Here is a 17008-nt window from a genome sequence, read left to right on the forward strand (position 1 = left end):
TACGACGGGCTGGTTACACAGTGAGCAGCAAAATGAGGGAAAAGCCTCCAGAACTGGTTCTGTGGGCCTGAGGAACGCGGGACAAATGTGGGGCAACGTGGGGGGCGGCGGGTGGCTGTTCTGTGCGGGACTGTTTCCCCAACACTTAACGCTGCGCGTTTACGTGCAATGGCTTAAACCGCAGTAGCTGCTTTAAGCTTCTTTTTTTTTTTCCTTTCTTAAGAAATGAACTTTTTGCTAGAGTGTGCTTCCTGTCAGGAAATACACAGCCTCCCATGTGTCAGTGTTGCACCATGGCCATCCTGTTTATTTTCTTACCCAATTTTATGGATTTTTTTTTTTCCTGCGTGACACACGGCAAGCACCAAAAGCCCTACCCACAGCTCCGAACCAGTTAATCTATACGGTTTTTAAAACACAGTTTACCCAGCGCGATTTCTTTTTCCTCTGCTGCTCTGGAAGCGTACAGTGCAGCGAGTTATTTTTCACTGTTTAAAACCTTTTGCAGTGGAAAACGCTGTAAAAAAAAAAAAAAGTGAATCGTGCCAGCCGCCCCCCTCCCCACGGGAGGCAACAGGGCCCCCAGGCGTGTCCTCCTTTCCTCCCTCGCTCGTCAAAGGGGATCTTCGCCCCCGGGACGTTTCACCGACGACCGGGCGAGCTTCCCCTCCCGGGGGCAACTCCCGCCGAAGGCCCCCAGCGATGTGGACGGGAGCGGGTTCGGCCACCGCGTCGTTCGCGTTGTAACGGAGCGGGGCAGCCCCGGCCGGTTCCCGTTGCCGGTTCCCGGGTTCCGCCGGGGCAGCGGCGATCGTGGGCGACCGGGGCGGGGCGGGGCCGGGCGGACTTTTTTTTCCCGGCGTGCCGCGCGCGCAGGCGCCGCTGTGTGCTGCGTCACGGCGCCGGGCCGCGCTAGTCTGTGCGTGGCCGGCTGCGGGTGAGGACGAGCTCCGCCATCATGGCTTCCTCCGCCACACACCCGGCCCCCCCCGCCACCGCCGCCGTTGCTGCCGCCGCCGCCGCCTCCGTCTCCTCCTCCTCCTCCTCCGCTACTGTCGCCGCCCCGCCGGCTCCCGCCGCCCCGGGTATCCTTATCGGTGACCGGCTGTACTCGGAGGTATCGCTCACCATCGACCACTCGCTCATCCCCGAGGAGCGCCTCTCGCCTACTCCCTCCATGCAGGACGGCCTGGACCTGCAGTGCGAGACCGACCTGCGCATCCTGGGCTGCGAGCTCATCCAGGCGGCCGGCATCCTCCTCCGACTGCCGCAGGTGGGTGCGGGCCCCGGCGCCTTCCCGGGGCGGAGGGGAGGAAGGAGGGAGGGAGGGCGGCCGCCGCCATTGTGGCGCGGCGGGAAGGGCGTGTGAGGCGGCCGCGCGGGGGGGGGGGGCGGCGGCGGCGGCGGCGGCGGCGCCAGCTGGTGCCTGACACAAAATGGCGGCGGCTGGGCCCGGTGACTGACTCCCGCTCCTTCTTCCTCCTCCTCCCTTTGCGTTCATAGGTGGCGATGGCGACGGGGCAGGTGCTGTTCCATCGGTTCTTCTATTCGAAGTCGTTCGTCAAGCACAGCTTCGAGGTGAGCGCGGCACGGCCTGGCGGGGAAGTGGCGGGGGGAGAGAGGGAGGAGAGCGCTAGGCGCTGTTCTGGGCGACCGGTGAATTTGGCCAGACACAAGCCAAACGGGCTGCTCTCTTCGAGCCTTTAGGCCGTGGTTGTTGGGGTTTTTTTTCTTTTTACTTACGTAATTGTAGTCTTGGTGGGATTAAAAACCATTTTCTTACGGAAACGGGGCTTCCTTTCAGATTGTTGCTATGGCCTGCATCAATCTCGCATCCAAAATCGAAGAGGCACCTCGTCGTATAAGGGACGTGATCAACGTGTTTCATCATTTGCGTCAGTTAAGAGCAAAAAGGTAAGATAAGCTTCGTTATGAACATAAGCACATGTTGTCTCTAATGTACACTGCAGTTTTCAATTCACAGTACTTTTCCAGGCTAAGTTCAACGACCTAAAATTGAGAAGGGAGTGCTCTTTGGCTGCTGTGTAGGCAGTACAGTTCAATGTTAACTTCTACTGTTACTTCTGTTTGCTTGGTAGACCTGTTTTCGTTACTTATATAGCTACAAGTCATGAGCATTGGTTCTAGTTGTAGGTCCGTGGTTGTAGTTTTAGGACTATTGCTAATTGATTTTTGATGTCTTGTAGTTCTTGAAAGGTAGTCTTAGGTATGAGTAGCCAATTAGCATGTTGCTGTATTTTTTCCAGACTTTTAACCACGTTCGGTAGTCTTAATGCTTTTCTCTTGCTAGTATGTAGCCATCCAGATGTGGTTATGGTGCTAATAAAGTATCAGTTAACAAAAGATGAAAGCTGAACTTTTACCAGTGATGACAGTATTACCTTTTAGAAAAAGCAATTTTAGAAAGTATCTGAAAAAAAGCATGGTTTGGCCTACAGTGTTTGCAGCTTTAATGACACCGCTTCAACAAGGAATGTGTAATTGAGTCTTGGAAGCTGAAGGCATCTTTAATTGCAAAAAGTGAGACTTGTGTTTTTTCATGGTACCGTGTGCTTGTGTCAATGAAGTTGGAGTGTAAGCTTACCTGATCTGTGTACAGATCCAGATAATTGTCTGCTGAGTTGTAGAGCTGTTCTCAGTTGCGAGTGCCTAACGCTGCTTTTTTGTGTGTAAAGTGATGTATGTTTTCATGTGTAAAACAAATTAACTTGACGTATTGGAGGGAACAAGGAATGGTTGAAGGGAAGGAGTTTTCTAAGTTGCTATTAAATGCAAAATTTCTTTAAATCTGTCATGCAGCAGTATTATAGTCTGTGAGATTGGAGACGCCAGCTGTGATGAAGTAGCTTTACCTTTAGTAGCCGATTGCTTAAAGTGTAAGGTAGTGCATAGTTAGAAAGGGATTTTGTCTTCAGCTAGATTCTTAAATTCACATTTTCATTTCTCTGCTCGTATAACCAGGTTACAGCAGGAATTTAAACTTTAGTGTTGTGTAACCTTTTCTGAGAAGTAGAGTAGAAATCTCTTAGGGAAACCAGCTGTTTCTTGGTGTCTTTATCCTGGTTATGCTTCTCTTGAATCTAAAACTTTGGCTTTTACTGCCTGGTGCTCATGTTATGGTAGTTAGTTTTAGATAAGAATGGTTCAGTGTTACACATCGGAACTTAGCTTCGTTGGTGTTTTTTTTTTTTTTAAGTCGTATCCCTGATGGTCCTCAGAGTTTTATGAAGTTGTGCCGAATGTGAATTCGGTGGTATTGTTTCTTACCACAGTTATGACAAGGGAATCTGGTTATTGGAATTATTGAAGCCGCTTCAGTGATTCGTAATGTTTTGGCCTTGATCCAGGCAGTGAAGGTTAATTAATCATATGCGATGCTTTTCTTTGCAATGAGAATACAAATTAGTTGTTTCTTTGTGCTGTGCGAAGGATCAGAGAAACTGAACTTAACCTGTGAACTTAAATCTTTCCAGCTAGCCTGTTCCAAATCAGAATGTCACTTGTGCATGTTACATGGTGTCTAAAATGCATCATGTCGAGAGAAATCGTGCACTTCTACCCATTATTTTCTGGAGAAATGGGTATTGTTGCTCTGAGATTCTGAGTGAATCTGCATGAAATTAATCTTAAAAATGCTGAAGTCTGACATTCAGACTTGCCTTTTTTTTTAACAAGCAGGATGTAAACGTTTTTCTGTACTTTTTACAAGATTACAATTACATAATCTGTACACGTTATTAACTTCAACTCTTTTTTCCCTTGCAACCGACTATACAGCGACCAGCTACATTTACCAAAGCCTGGGTGATGTGGAGTGGTACATAAAGATGAAGCTGTCGTCATGGCAACAGTGAGTGAAGTATCGAAAATCCCCAAGGAGAAGCCAGTGCTCTGAGAATAGGTCACTGGAATCGGGGGACTAACAGGTTGGCCGCTGGTGAACCATTTGGAAGAACTCCTGTATCTTGTTATAAGCTTTTTTCTTTGCTGTCCAGGTTTTTAGAATACTAGCTTAATCTTTTTTTATCTGAAGCTAACACTTAGGCTGTAGTTAGTTTCTCACACACAACCCAGAACTGAAATGGTCAGTTAGGCTGCTGTACTTTCTTTTCGTCTCTAGTCTAGTACTTCTGTTAACTGAAGCTCTTAACCTACACATGAAGTTTGAGTAGTTTGAGTAGGCTTGCTTTCTTTCTTAAACAGTTTTGGGTTCTCGGTTCCACTTTCTGGCTCTGTATAATTGCAGTTTGAATTCATAGTAAAACATGCCTTCACAAGGATATGGAAGTCTTGAATTTGTAACACTATTTATATAAATTATTATGTAAGCAGTCCCTTATATGTACGTGTTTGCAGAACTGGGAATTGCATTGGAATTGTCTTTTTACTGCTAGGTGGTATTTCTAATACTGAGAAGTAAGAAAAAGCTAAAAAGTGTTTTGGACAAGCATATTTTCTTTTGGATCTTTCACGAGCATATGTCATGTAGTACTGCATGTAAAAATGTTTGTGTGCATGGAGAAAAGCTCGTATTATGAAAATACTGCTTTTTAAAAAATTGTGTGCTGAAATTTCTGTGTTCTGAGCAAAGTGCAACTATTGTTTAGCATGTAGAATGTAGTTTGAAGTTGATTTTATTTCTCTTAAATGTGCCTGAAAGCTGCAGAAAGTCCTTACGAGACTGGAACCAAATGTGACTTGTGTAATCTCACAAATGTTGGTTTGAGATGCTCAGTCAGCCGTTCTTTACTTAAGTTGCAGCAAACAGGTTCATGCAGTCATGTTGGAAGTGGCCTGTATTAATAATGCACACTACTTAGTGTTCTTCAAACTGTTCCATAAATCTACGGTGCTTGTATTTACAATGTTGGAGACAAATATAGAACTCAGTTTCTTCTCTCTTACTGACTGGCATGAGAGAGATCTGGTCTTTGAAATGAGATGCTGATGTTATGCTGTACTTGTCAGAAGTACTTTTTGTATTATGAACAAAACTACATGGCAGGGCACTCTTCCTCCAAAGTATTAGACACTCCAAAGATGGCAAATTTTAGTATTACATCAAATGAAGCCGTAGCTGTGTTGAGAACTTAGGTTTCATTTGTCACAGGGATTTAAAAACAGGAATTTGTAATTTATTTATTGTTACAAACACATTACAGTGTGCGTTAATCTTTTGGGTTGTTACACAATCACTAAATCCTGATGAAGTTTTGCAACTAAATGTTGAGTTGACTTACCAGAATGGGCACTGTGTGCTCCCTGTTCTTAAGTCTAAAGTCTTGCCTGGAGCTCTAGTGCTGATCTGTAAGAACAGATTCAAAGTAAGAATTTGTAATGCTACTTGGCTATATAGGGCTTGAAGCTTATATTTTATATGTAAGCTTGTAAATTATTTTTCTCTGGTTTGTTACTTGGACCTAAAATGGTTGCTGCTTGGACTGAGAACTAAGTGCAGCAAATACAGTAGCAAAGTTCCTCTTTTTTTCTTTTCTCAGTAGGAAAGCTAAGAAGTTTTGCAAAGGGAAATCTCTGAAGTTTCCAACTTCTAAATAATTATGCATACCAACACTTGGGAGCTTATGGCAAAAGTACTAAATTGGTAAATCTTAATAGACTGGGGAACCTGACTTTTGCCAGTAATAAAGTGCAGTAAAGTCTTCTGCAGATTTTTTCTTTGCATAAGTAGGTAAAAGCCTGCATTTGTCTTTCTATTTCTGGAAGTACTGTCTGGATAAACTGATATTTTTCATGGCTTTTAGATCTCTAGAACTTGGGTGTCGTAAGTGACCAGAGTAACGGGGGACGACAGTAAAGCACACTTTCGAGTGTCTTAATTTTGAGTTTCCTATCACTTTGCTGTTGAACATGTACAACCAAAGTATGAACTGTTGTGCTGGTCCCATGGCCCTGCAGTAAGGCCCACAGTCTTTACTGTTGCACTTTGAGCTACCTTGTTGTGTTTTCATAATACTGACTTTCTTACATAGCTTTCAGAGAATGCAGAGACATGTGGAAGATAGTAATCCTCCAGCAGGTTGTTGGATGATTCCATGGAGTCATGTTGTCCCGTTGTTGAATATTTTTTTTTTTTAGACTGGAAGTCATAGGTGCCCTGTTTCATCCAAGATTTGTCACCTCTGATGAAGTGTTCTGCTAACAAGATAAGCTGAGCCTGGACACCTAAACTTGCTCTGAATGATGCCTTGCAGATCCTGTTAATGCCAGTGATCTCTAGATAAAATTAAGTAAAGCAATATTGGAGGAAATGTTGTTATAAAACCCAGTATAGTTAGTTGAAATCAATTGGAAGTGAATCAGTTTCACTGATTTGAAGAACTTCAGCTTGGTTCTTCCAGTCTCCTACTCCAGAGCATTGTGTTCAGATAGCCTTTGTACTTTTGGAGCGTTCAGATAAAATCATAGCCTCTCTACTGAAGTAGTTACCTTAAAGGAGCTTTAAAAGTTTTTCTTTTCCAGTTAATTTATGGGAAGAAAAAAAAACAAACCAACCAAAAAAAACCCAAACAAACAAAACCCCCAATATTTGACTAGGTTATATTTAAAATCACAGTCTTTGTAGACTTGCCCTGATAAGTGAGAGTAACACTTGACTAGTGAAGTTACTCTTGTGTAACATGGAAAACACTGCATTTTTTTTTTTAGGAGACAGAAGTAGTAAGGCTTAAATTGTAGGTCCTGCCTGGCACCAAGAAGCTGCAATAGTTCATTTCAGACCTCCTGGGAGCTGCTTCTCAGCCCCTTGGGGGGACCAGGGAGAGCTCACGCTTCAAGTGCATGGTGATACAACATGATGCTTTTATTAGTGAAGTGGATGGCTTGTTGTAACCTTTGACTAATGGTAATAAGCATCCTTCCAGGTAACTGCAGAAGTCTTAGCATAAATTCTGGATTATTGAAGTTGGGAAGCCCTTCAGCTAGCCTTGTAATTAAATTGACCCTTTCTTCCTGGGGTGGGAAACTAGGTTTTTGGAGTGTTTTTCTACTGTGAGCTATTGGGGAAAGAGAAGTGTGATCCACTTGTGGAACTTGCATGGAACCAAAAAAAGACAAGTTAGTAGTGAAATATTTTGTCTGATAAAACAGAACCTGTATTTTGAATCCACTTTGCATTAGTTTTTTTTTCTTTTGAAGTTAACGTAAGATAAATTTGTCACCAGTGCTTGCGGTGTACTTATTAGAGTGTAACTAGTTGCAATAACATTCTTCTGTGTTGGAAAGCATGTGGAATATGTAAGGTGTATTGCAAACAGGGAAAAAGCTGGTCTGTCTCGAGGAGGAAGTGGATTAAAAAACACCATGTGGAATGTTGAAAGGTCAAGTCTAAGCATGGACAAAGAAAAGAATACGAAATGGAGTATGACATTTGTGCATGAAGCATACAGCAAGTTACTTTAAAGTTTAAAAAAATGCTTTGGAGAGTTCAGGTGTTGGATTTGGAAGTAATTAGGACTTGATAGTGGTAGACTTAGGAATCTTTCTTTGTGAAATGAGCTCTTGTTTTGCAAATGCAAACAGCAGAAGTGACATGATACCCACTGATTAGTGGGTGCAGTGTTCAGAATTGCAGGCAGATCTGTCGACATTTCAGAGGTTAAATTCTTTGCTTTACTAGGCTTTTTGTATATCAGAGTAGCAGGGCTGTCTTGTTGTCTGAAGATCTGAATCATCTTGTCTTAGAGTGCATAGGAAACTGAAATTTGTAGAGCACAAGCTTGCTACTTTAATATCAGTAAAAAAAGACTTTCTAGCTTACTTCTGCTTTGAAGTCCTACCTAGCAAAGGTAGTTGTACTACACTCCTCCCCCACCTCTGTCATGAAGTGTAAAGGTTCTTTGAGATCTTCACTGTAAAGTGGACTTCTGTTCCAGCAGCTGGACCAGCATAGTTTGCATACACAGTAGCAAAAGACTCTTTTTTTTATCTTAGTCATCTAATCTGTAGCTAGTCAAAAGCAGAAACTAAACTAGTTTATCTAAACTTGGACAGCACAAGATTAATGCTTAAACTTGCTTGCAGGAGTTGAAAACCGGTTTCTGTTGCCATTAGTTGGTTGGAAGGGAAAACAGAGATGCTGCTATTTTTGGATATGCAAAACAGTTTTGATTTTATTTCTTGCAAACTATAGGACTCCAAGCCCCCTGATACTTGATCAGAACTACATAAACACCAAAAATCAAGTAATCAAAGCAGAAAGGAGGGTACTGAAGGAGTTGGGATTTTGTGTTCATGTCAAGCATCCACATAAGGTGAGTTATCAAAGATAATATTATTGTAAATATTATTCCACCTTGCTGGCATCATTGTGAGCTGTGGGACAAGAAACACGGGTGTAAAATGACTGATTTTGTCTCTGTTTCTTAGTAGTTATCATGAATGCTTTTGCCAGAGTGCTTGGGCAAATAGTCATACTGAGTTTGGTAGAAGTTGCTTCCTTGGGAAATGTTAAAGGTGACTTTTTGAAAATCATACACAAGTAATAAAAGAACTGTCTCAACATGATTGGATGATGTGAGCTTACAGTGTATGCTTAAAAAAAGAGGAGACACAATTGTTTTGGACTACTGTTTGATTATATGTAGTTACTTCCTTACTGTTGCTTTATATGTTAAAACTGACTCTGTTTTTTTTTTTTCCCTTATTCCTCAGATCATTGTTATGTATTTACAAGTCTTAGAATGTGAACGTAATCAAACCCTGGTACAGACAGCCTGGTAAGTTGTTATTTTCCATTCTTTTCCTAGCCAGGAAAATAGTAGCAGAAATAACAAGCCTGACGATCCATATGCAAAGCAATGAGATGTAAGTTACTACACAAATATATACTTCCAAAATATTTTAGTGCTTGTTTCTGCTTACTATTTTCATGGCTTGATTCCAATATAGTAATGGAGAACTCAATTTAACTTTGTTCTTTTTTCTACTCTTTAATTAAAGGGTAGTCCATGATGGTAAGTCATAGAGCTCTGCCCTCTGCACCTCAGCCCATGACCTGGGGATGGCCTGTTTGGCTGCCCTTCTCTCCAGCCAACCCAGTGCAAGCTCTCATCCGAGATTCACTGAAGTGGTCCATATCCATCGGGCAGCATCTTCTAGTTCTGTCTGGGTGTCGAAAGGATTTGTATATTTGCTTTTAGAAGTAACTGTTAAAAATGTTTCTAAATGTATTTGTTGCCTAACTACTGTATACTGTAGTGTATTTAAAGGACACATGGGGTAGACGTTCTGCCAACATTTATTTAGTTGACTTAGCATTTGGCTAAACTTGAGTTTAAAAACAAAAAGACAATTACAGTGCATGCAGCATGTTCACTTAGAAGCCATATTGGGCATGGTTTTCTGTAGAGTCAATACTTACTGACTGCTGTTCGTTTCTTTCCTGTAGCTCAGTAACTTAGAAATCGATGGAGGTCTCTGCTGTTTAAATGTATCTCTTGGCATGTATTGCTTGGCAGTGCCACTGTGGTGGAAGAACAGTAGCTTAGTGAAGTGGGAGACCCATTACTAACTTGCAGGTCTTTCTCCAACACTCAGTGAGCAAATTGGACGCTTCTCTTTCTGGATGAAGTTAATGTGACTCGAGGCACACATAGGATTTAAATGCAATGCTCTATGAACTTTAGAGGTTGCATCTAGCCTCTGGAAAATGGTAGGTTACAACTATACCATGCTTTCATGCTTGAATTTGAGTTTTAAGCATACTGATTTTTAAATACAAGAACACTGGTGTTTAAAGCAAACAGCTGCACAGATGAAAAGTACTTGTTAGATTGTTAACTCAATGGACACTTCATGGTATAACTTAACGTACCTACCTAGGAAGTAGCCATTACATACTATTACTTGCATTGGGGTTTCAAAACGATGGCAATGGTGCAAACTTTGTTACAGAACTAACAGATGTAAACATCAAATGCAATAATTTGAAAGAAACCAAGTGTTTAATATAATAACAGAAAAAATAATAAAGTCAATTGAGTCTCCAGTATTGTTATCCTCTAAATAAAATGATGTAAACCTGAGATCCAACCTTTCCTAAATTTTTTTTTTTTAGGAATTACATGAATGACAGCCTTCGAACAAATGTGTTTGTTCGCTTTCAGCCAGAGACTATAGCATGTGCTTGCATTTATCTTGCTGCTAGAGCTCTGCAGGTGAGTATTCATCTGTCTTTAGTTAGGATTGGCTTTTATTGCTACTAATTTGGTTTCAAGAAAATTAATGGAAATATTTAAAACAAAAGCCTGGTCTGTAATCTCTATTACTAAGCTCTCAGTGTTTTGTTTTGTTTTTCTTTGCAGATTCCACTACCTACCCGCCCTCACTGGTTCTTGCTCTTTGGCACCACAGAAGAGGAGATTCAGGAGATATGCTTAACAACTCTTAAGCTCTATACCAGAAAGAAGGTAACTTTGAGATGTTTGTTCTTCCTTTTCAGTGCAGCTTGAGCTGCCCTATGGTTGTGTAAGTGTGTTTGGGAATGCCTGCATATAAATCTACTAATTGGAAAGGCTGTGCTGTATGGCTTCTCCTCTGAGGGGCATGTGAGAACAAATGATACTGGACAGATGATTAAAAGATAATTAAGTATTTTTCAAAAATGAGATGAAAATATGGATTGCAGTAGTTCAGCTTCTTACCACATTGTTACTTTAACAGCCCAATTATGAATTCCTGGATAAAGAAGTAGAAAAGAGGAAAATGGCACTACAGGAAGCTAAACTGAAGGCAAAAGGTTTAAATCCGGATGGAACTCCAGCACTCTCAACACTGGGTGGCTTTTCTCCTGCATCCAAACCATGTAAGTTGGTTTTCTGAACAGAAACTTGCATAATGCTATTTGATAAGTCTTCTAAATCTGTGTCCCAAGCTGTTTTAAAAAAAAAAAAAGTAGGTTTGCTTCTTAAGCTGTTAGACAATTTAGGCTTTCTTACAGAACTGAGAAGCAAGACAAATCTTTCTTTTTTCAAAACACAAATTTTACAAACAGTTTCAATACCTTGAAATAGCAGATTAGAGGGAAACAGGGTGCTTTACTCCATACTTCCACAGATGGGAGAGTGATATATTAGTAATATGCACCCTTAAGATAATTATGTTATGAAAAATGTCTAGACCCAGGAGTTTGCTGTATCTTACTGTGTTGTGAAGAGAGACAAGTATCTTGAACCGGCCAGTAAATCTGTCTGAACTCTAATGATACAAAGAACAGACAGTTTTGTCTTGGTGCTTTTACCTCTTAATGCTGGTATTGATCTGTAACCTACCAATGAAATTTAAAGGCTACCATGAGCGTTGGTCTGGTGGTGGTGGGTAAGGCACAGACCCTTGTTTGTTACATGGCCACCTCAGAAACTGAAGAACAAATTCTGAGAAAGCAATATTTGTAGCAGTTATTCCTCCTTAAGAACAATTCATCTGAGTTTCCACCGGTCTTTGAGCTGGCAAGTGTAAATTTCTCACTAAACAATGAAAGCTTTTTCTTATTTCTGTGAAGTGGGAGCCTAGGTGAGAAGAGTTTGAGTGAAAGCAGGACCTCTGCTGGGGTTTTGGAAGACTTCTTACTAGCTGACAAACTGAGGGAAAGCTTCTGACAGAATTCTGCCTTTCTGTATTTTCACATTAAACCTCTGAACCCTATTGAGTGAGGAAGGTGTGGTCATAATGCAGCACCTCTGCCTTACTGTCAGCAGGCCAGATAAAAATGCGTCGTTTTTGCATAGTAGCCCTTCTGTGAAAAAGTGAGTCCATCTCTGGGCTATATCAGCTGACTGTAGAGACAGGTTGATTCTAAACTAAGTTTTTTGTTATGTGTTATATTTGTACCACTAATATAAAAATGAAATCTGTAATTTTGCTGTTCAGTCTTAAATTGTTACCTTGACAGTTAATAGAAAGAATTAAGTTATGTATTTGCGGACCTTAAGGGCAGCTTTTATTTTGTACCACTTCGGCCCTGGTGGACAAAAGCTCAACTAAGCCTGCCTACCTGGCTTGAAGGTCACAGTGTTCTCTCCCCTGCCGGCAGTTGGCTTTAAACTATGCGTCTCCCCATGAGTATCTCACTGCAGTGTTCTCTTCTGGGAGTGTACTATAAAAGGAAAGTTGGAATGAAATAGTAGCTATTGAGTTCGTATTTACATTTTGTGCAAATACTGGTAAAGATGTATAAGGGATACAGTATGTTTATTACAAAGTCTATGAATAAAATACCTAATTTTGAATTTAAATCTAATTCTCAGCTTCCCCAAGAGAAGTAAAAACTGAAGAGAAGACGCCAGTATCTCTGAATACCAAAACCATTAAAAAAGAGCCAGAAGAGAGGCAGCAAGCTTCAAAGAGTCCTTATAATGGGTAGGTGAAAATCTCTTCCTGATGAAGAGAAGACTTCTGTAAAAACTGTTTCTTCAACTGAAGTACAGTGAACTACCTTTTGAGCTACTTCATGGACGTAATGAGTACCTCAGAAGTGTAACCTTTTTTTTTCTCCCCCCCCCCCCCCCCCCCCCCCCAAGCATGAGAAAAGAAAGCAAGAGAAGTAGAAGCAGCAGAAGTGCTAGTCGATCTAGGTCAAGAACAAAGTCAAGGTCTCGATCTCACACTCCTAGGCGGCAGTAAGTAGTGGATTTTTGTTTGGTTGGTGGGCGGTTGCAGAGAGGGGGGCAGGGTTTTTTGCAGGGGTTGTCTTTTTTTTGTCATATTTAGTTCTCTGGGATATTTCAGCAGGGCATTTCACTTCTAAGAAGTAGGGCCACTCCAAGTAGCTTGTAGATGCTTAACGCAAGCTTCTAATTGCTGGCCGGCAAAAGTGTGAGACTTGGGTCTGGCTTTAGGCTCTCGGTTCTTGGCATGAAGCAGTTCTGTTGGTAACTGTGCCGTTAATAGTTCAAGTTCTAAAAGCTTTGCCATAAAATGGAAGCTTAAAAGTATCCTAACTGTAGATGTACATGATGAGTCTATGATGGAATGAGCGTAAGGTAGTCTTACCCTGTTTGATCATCTTCACAAGGTGTCCATTATAAATGAGAGTAGTCTCTCAGAACTCAGTCCACTTTGAAGGAGTGAGAAATGTCATAGGAGCCAGTTTCATGTTTTGCAGCTTTCTTACAAATGCATGGGAGAATGTATCTTCTGTCAGTGCTGCACAATGCACTGTCTGGCTCTTTAGTGCTCTGCCTCTCTTCTCCAACTGGGGAAAAGGGGGGACTGTGCAGGGTGACGCAGTGATACCTGCTGACTGTTTTTTTCAAGAATCTTCAGGCTGACATCTAAGTTGGAAGCTGCCAACTTGGATCTCAGTGAGGTGTTGCCCTGAATATTGCTGACTGTCAAATAGTTGAAGGGAAAAAGGCAATAACCAATTTGCAATGCGGCATTGAGGGGAAGGTTCCTGACAAGGTGGAACAGTTATGAAAGGCACTGCATTCTGGGTTTGGTTTGGGCTTTTTGTTTTCAAAGCAACTCCACTCAAAGGCATGTTCTGGGACAGTCACTATCATTCATCAGTTACCTCTGTGGGAGAAGCAGTCTGGTTTCTTCCAGTGACTTAGAAGTTCCTAAGCAATGATTTATTTTTTTTATTCTCTTCTGTGTTGAGGACATGTTTTAATTTTAAACACTTTTCTGTAAGCTACAATAATAGGCGGAGCCTGTCTGGGACATACAGCTCGAGATCGAGAAGCAGGTCCCGCAGCCACAGTGGCAGCCCTCGCCGACACCACAACCATGGCTCGCCACACCTGAAGACCAAGCATAGTAGGGAAGAGCTGAAGAGTGCCAATAGGCACGGTCATAAAAGGAAAAAGTCTCGTTCACGTTCCCAGAGCAAATCCAGGGATCACTCTGATGCTGCCAAGAAGCACAGGCATGAGCGGGGACACCACAGAGACAGGCGCGAGAGATCCCGCTCCTTCGAGAGATCTCACAAGGGCAAACACCACGGTAGCGGCCGGTCAGGACACAGCAGGCACAGACGCTGAGGTTTGCACCTGCACCAGATTCTAGTTAAGCCTGTATATAATACAGTAAATGGGACTCTTTGAGAACAAAGGAACCGATTAGGATTTGATTAATTTAAACCCAGTATCTAATTTTCTAAAACACATAGAAGACTTTTCTTTTGGGAAAGAAACTGTTACCAACTTTTGCACATAATACCTTAGCAGTATCAAATTGGTGGAAAACAACGATCAGGTTAAATTGTATGTATTAGAGTTGTGTATTGTTTATTGATATGAGAACTGGAGAATGGATTTCTGTAAAAAAGCAAAATGTACCTTATTTTTATACAAGTCAATTGCAGACACTTATATTTAAGTATAGTTATTTGTTTAAACGATGGTGGATACTTTCTTACACTGGTTTTAGTCTGCATGTGTTAAAAGATTTTTACAAGAAATAAAATATAAAGCTTTTTTTTTTTACTGCCTGTTGGATGTCAAATATATGGAAACTAAACTTAATTTTCTTAATTGTGTCACTTCGACCATTGCACATGCATGGGACATTTGGGATATCGATGTGCTTCTATTGCAGATGAAGACTCAGAAAGCTTTAGAAGTTGGTGTCCTTCCTAGGGGAGGCAGCTGGGAAGCCAGGTCCACTGCTGACATGCGTGCAGCAGTTGGATAAATGAGCAGGAACTTCTCTGAAGTGGAGTGGGATGGGCAGCTGGTGGGGGAAGCTGTGGAAGAGCTGCTCTTCGCAAGCCAGGACTGGGCTACTGGTGTCCCAGCTTCCCTGTCAGCTGCCCCTCAGCAGGTGGAGACTTCTTCCCTGCCCATCTGTTGCAGCTGCCAGTGAGTTGCTGTCATCTGCTGTCCTCCTTTAGCCTGGTTGTGCCAGAAGTACAAAGCAGGACAGATAAGGACGTGCCTAGAGGGATGAAATTTCAGGATTTTTATTTCCCTTCTTTCATTACTGGTGGCAGGATGATGGCAACAGAAGGAAGGATCCTGTGGCAAGTCTGATGATTACACAGCTGAGCTCCCTGGGGCAAAGCTGCCTGCTGTGCTGCTGCACTTGGTTGAAGGGTCATGCTGACTGAGCTTGGGGAAACTCTGGCTTTAAAGAGGCCAGGTGTGCTGCAGCATGAAATGCAGAGCAGTTTGCTGCTGGCAGCTCACCCCTGTGCTGGGGTGATTTCTTAGCGTCCGGCTGCTGGAATCGTACCCAGTGCCACTGTACAACCCAAAGCTGTAACCTGGCTTGGGGGAGTTGTGGGTAAAGGAGAGATGAAATGGGTGAGGAGGAACTGGGTTTGATTCTCTCAGTTGCTGCTCAGGTAGTAACAAAATCTGAAGCCTGAAGGTGGTTGCTGTCCTTGGCAAGCTTTAGCTGCTAAGCTGGAGTCCCTAGCAGTCCCTTGGGGTATGAAGACTGCTAATGCAGTATAAAAAGACCTTTGCTCTCTCAAAATGCAGCTCACAATTTAACTGCTCTGGCTGAGGGTGACCTGGCTGGGTATGTTCACCTGCAGCATGGCTGAGGGCAAAGCCTGGGGCCAAACAAGACTGAAATGGGTCTGGTATCCTGTGCTGCTGTAGGAGCAAGTGCCAGTCTGTTTGGACACACATTCTGCAGACCTCAAAGGGAAAGAAAAAAACCTGTGGTTGAGCAAAAGCTTCACTGGAATTGGTATGTTCTCGTAAGCAGGTACCCAGCATCCTGCCAGGCCTGATTTGCATCTGTTCTCTAGAAATACAAAAAAGGAATATATTTTTTTGAAAAGTGGGAAAAGATAAATGTCTTCCTCTGTTTCTTGGTTACCTCTGTGGGGTTTTTTTTTTTAATCTGCAGTAATTACTGCGGTAACTGTATTTCATGTGTTTGTTGCTTTCAAGAAGAATTATCTGTTGCTATGGAAATTAAGGTAGCTTGTGTCCCTAGATAAAAGTATTTAGATAGTCTAGGGCAGTGATATAAACTCAATTTTGAAGTAGCACAATTGGCTCAAGCTCTGTTGAATGTCAGAGTTCGTGTATCAGAGTGAAACATGAAGAGGGCTCAGCCCTTATATTTGTGTTTATGTGTAAGCACTAATTACCCTTCTGTGCTTCCAGTGCCCCTTGCTCCAGAGCTGAAGAGCAGAAGTTAACTTCCTTGTAAAGCTGGAACATCTGGTGATGCTGAACGTCTAGACACCATCTGCTGCAGATTGCTTATGCAGTGAGCTTGCAGTCAGCTAGCAAGAAGTTCAGCGTTTGTTCTTCCATGGGAAAAAAAAATGTCTTCAGCCAGCTTTATGGATGGTGGCCTTAACCATGCAAGGTCTTTGCCAAAGACAGGCCATAAAATTAATGGTTTTGGTTACTGAAACAAAAGCAGCAGTTCCTTCTTGAAGCCCAAGGATGTCATGTCAGCACTGGAAAGCAGAGAAGATGTGCTGGGGCTCTGAGCAGCAAGAAGCACGCAGCGGGGAGCGAGTTGTTTGTTTCACTGGCTGGGTCCCCTCAGGCGGTGCTGCATGTTCACGGAGAGCAGGTGGAGCAGCCTGAAAGCAGCATAAGGGTCCCAAATGGCTGTAATCCTGTCAATGTCCCTTGACTTGTCAGAAAGAAAGCTTCTGGGTAAGTAACAATTTAATACTTAAATACATGAGTGTGGTTACAGCTGCTGACCCAGCTGCATGCAGCTGGGGCTGCTGAGCTGTCCTGACTGCAGGGCACAGCTGGGAGCCCCCCGGGTCTGACTCTCCTGCCTCTGGCTGGGCCACACCTGAGCAAGAGCTCTCCCTCCTTTGCCATATCCCATGGGCATGCCGTGAGCTCCTTGGTCTCTTTGGCTTGATTAGACAGGAGGAAAGCTGCTCTTCCAAACTTAGGGTTGCAGGGGGGGACAAAAGCAGTGACAGAGTGAAAATGCCAGCTTGCTCGCAGCAGTCACGCATATGTGACACAGGTTGCGCTGGGGGGTGATGTGACCAGCTGAGGAACAGGGCAATGTGCCGGGAGCGGGTTGGCATCGG

At 42.7% G+C, this 17008-nt stretch overlaps 1 protein-coding gene and 1 long non-coding RNA gene across 3 annotated transcripts; both read left to right on the plus strand.

The window, feature by feature from the left end:
• Positions 1-844: 844 nt before the first annotated feature.
• Positions 845-14465, plus strand: CCNL1 (cyclin L1). Of its 2 annotated transcripts, none has more exons than XR_011326257.1 (11): positions 845-1273; positions 1504-1578; positions 1805-1914; positions 8171-8291; positions 8692-8756; positions 10097-10196; positions 10344-10448; positions 10702-10843; positions 11540-11783; positions 12285-12396; positions 12558-12656. XR_011326257.1 is itself a non-coding variant. In XM_069792885.1 (11 exons), exons 1-11 carry the CDS (start codon positions 959-961, stop codon positions 14019-14021), a joined length of 1593 nt encoding a protein of 530 aa, XP_069648986.1. In that variant the 5' UTR covers positions 857-958; the 3' UTR covers positions 14022-14465. The 2 variants fall into 2 exon arrangements, 1 of the variants encoding a protein (XP_069648986.1); XM_069792885.1 differs by lacking the exon at positions 11540-11783 and adding an exon at positions 13673-14465 and having other exon boundaries at positions 857-1273.
• Positions 3954-7771, plus strand: LOC138686916 (uncharacterized). The gene is made up of 2 exons (XR_011326258.1): positions 3954-7157; positions 7296-7771. It is a non-coding gene; the product is annotated as an uncharacterized lncRNA (long non-coding RNA).
• Positions 14466-17008: the final 2543 nt, after the last annotated feature.

This window comes from Haliaeetus albicilla, chromosome 9 (assembly GCF_947461875.1).
Source record: "Haliaeetus albicilla chromosome 9, bHalAlb1.1, whole genome shotgun sequence".
Lineage (NCBI taxonomy): Eukaryota > Metazoa > Chordata > Aves > Accipitriformes > Accipitridae > Haliaeetus > Haliaeetus albicilla.